At 36.7% G+C, this 1,318-nt stretch overlaps 1 protein-coding gene across 1 annotated transcript in view; it reads right to left on the reverse strand.

Moving 5' to 3' along the window:
* Positions 1 to 361: 361 nt before the first annotated feature.
* timd4 (T cell immunoglobulin and mucin domain containing 4) overlaps positions 362 to 1,318 on the reverse strand; it is a gene marked incomplete at both ends in the record, with an annotated part of 4,616 nt that continues 3,659 nt past the window's right edge. The window contains one exon of the mRNA XM_080508487.1: positions 362 to 446. Within this exon, the coding sequence (XP_080364613.1) occupies positions 362 to 446 (85 nt within the window). The remainder of the gene's footprint in view (positions 447 to 1,318) is intronic.

Consider the following 1,318-nt stretch of genomic DNA (forward strand, 5'->3'; position numbering starts at 1 on the left):
CTAGTTTTACATTGAGGCAGGCTCATTTTATTCTGGCTTTACACTAGTTATGCCCTGGTTTTACACAAGCTTCACTAGAGTTTTAGACCTGGTTTAAAACGGGTCATAACCAATTTCACTCTGGATTTCCACCAGTCTTGCCCTACTTTTGGATTAGTCTGGTCCTAGTTCTAGGCCTGCTTGAACTTGGCTTTAGATGTTTACAGAACATCACGTACGTCCATGATCACAGTGGGATTTGAACATTTCAGAATGTGGTCTCCAGTCTGATCGCTGAACTCAAAACGCTGAAAATCTATGAAAATAGTACAAAGACAACAATGTGAAAAGTCAGATATTTTATTGTGGTCCAACAAGTGCTTCAGTCCAGAGTGTAGATGTTCTCCTGTACCGGCCTCCTCATCCGGATCTCATAGATGATGTGAGGAGGCTCCGCAGATGAGAAACTGGGGGGGGGGGGGGGGGGAAACAACTCACTCAGACTGAATCTGAGCCTGATTTCACTGCAAAAAGTCAAATCTAGGCAAAATATAATTTCTTAAATTAAGTGAAAAATGACTTGTTTTTGACTAATAAGTCATTTTTGCTTAAAACAAAATTGTCCGCTAAGATTATTATTCTAGTTTTAAGATGATTATTACTTTATTTTCTTATTAGCTAGACTGATCTTGGCATTGAGTATTAAAAACTAGTTATAAGTACTGTTTGGCTTAAACTTTTCTCATTTTAAGATGATTGAGCAGCAACCAAAGGACCTGAACTGGCATTTCATAAGCTAATTCTTCTTATTCTAACATTTGAAAATAATAACACATGAAAATAATACTTGTTTTGAGTCCAAAAAGACTGTTTTCAAGATCACGCTGGGTCATATGGGGCTAGAATTCTTTTCTTATTTTTGAACATCTTGTCAAGTAAATTTTTCTTGTTCTGTTGGCAGATCATTTTTCTTATTTTAAGTATTCATTTTCTTGTTTTAGTATATTTTTTTCGGAGGAATTTTTGCAGTGTTCACAATATCATGTCACAAAATCCGACATTTTAGTGCAATTTTCTTTTCAAACTTTTGTCTGACTTGTCAACAACAAAAGAAAAGTAAAAGTGATGTAAACAATGGTGGGTTGGAGTCTTTGTTGTCGATCAAATCTACGGTGGTTACAGGACCGGTCCCTGTGGAACTCCAAAGACGCCATTTCTCTGGCTCACGATGCTTTTGAAGAATTCTCATATCAGATAGAGACTAAGTGCGCAGTTTTCAGCCACTGGTTGTTCAGGTAGAAGAACATATTTAAGTAGCAAATAGAGACAAACTTACCAG

The sequence above is a fragment of the Blennius ocellaris genome (genome assembly GCF_963422515.1).
Source record: "Blennius ocellaris genome assembly, chromosome: 14".
NCBI classification, from domain to species: domain Eukaryota; kingdom Metazoa; phylum Chordata; class Actinopteri; order Blenniiformes; family Blenniidae; genus Blennius; species Blennius ocellaris.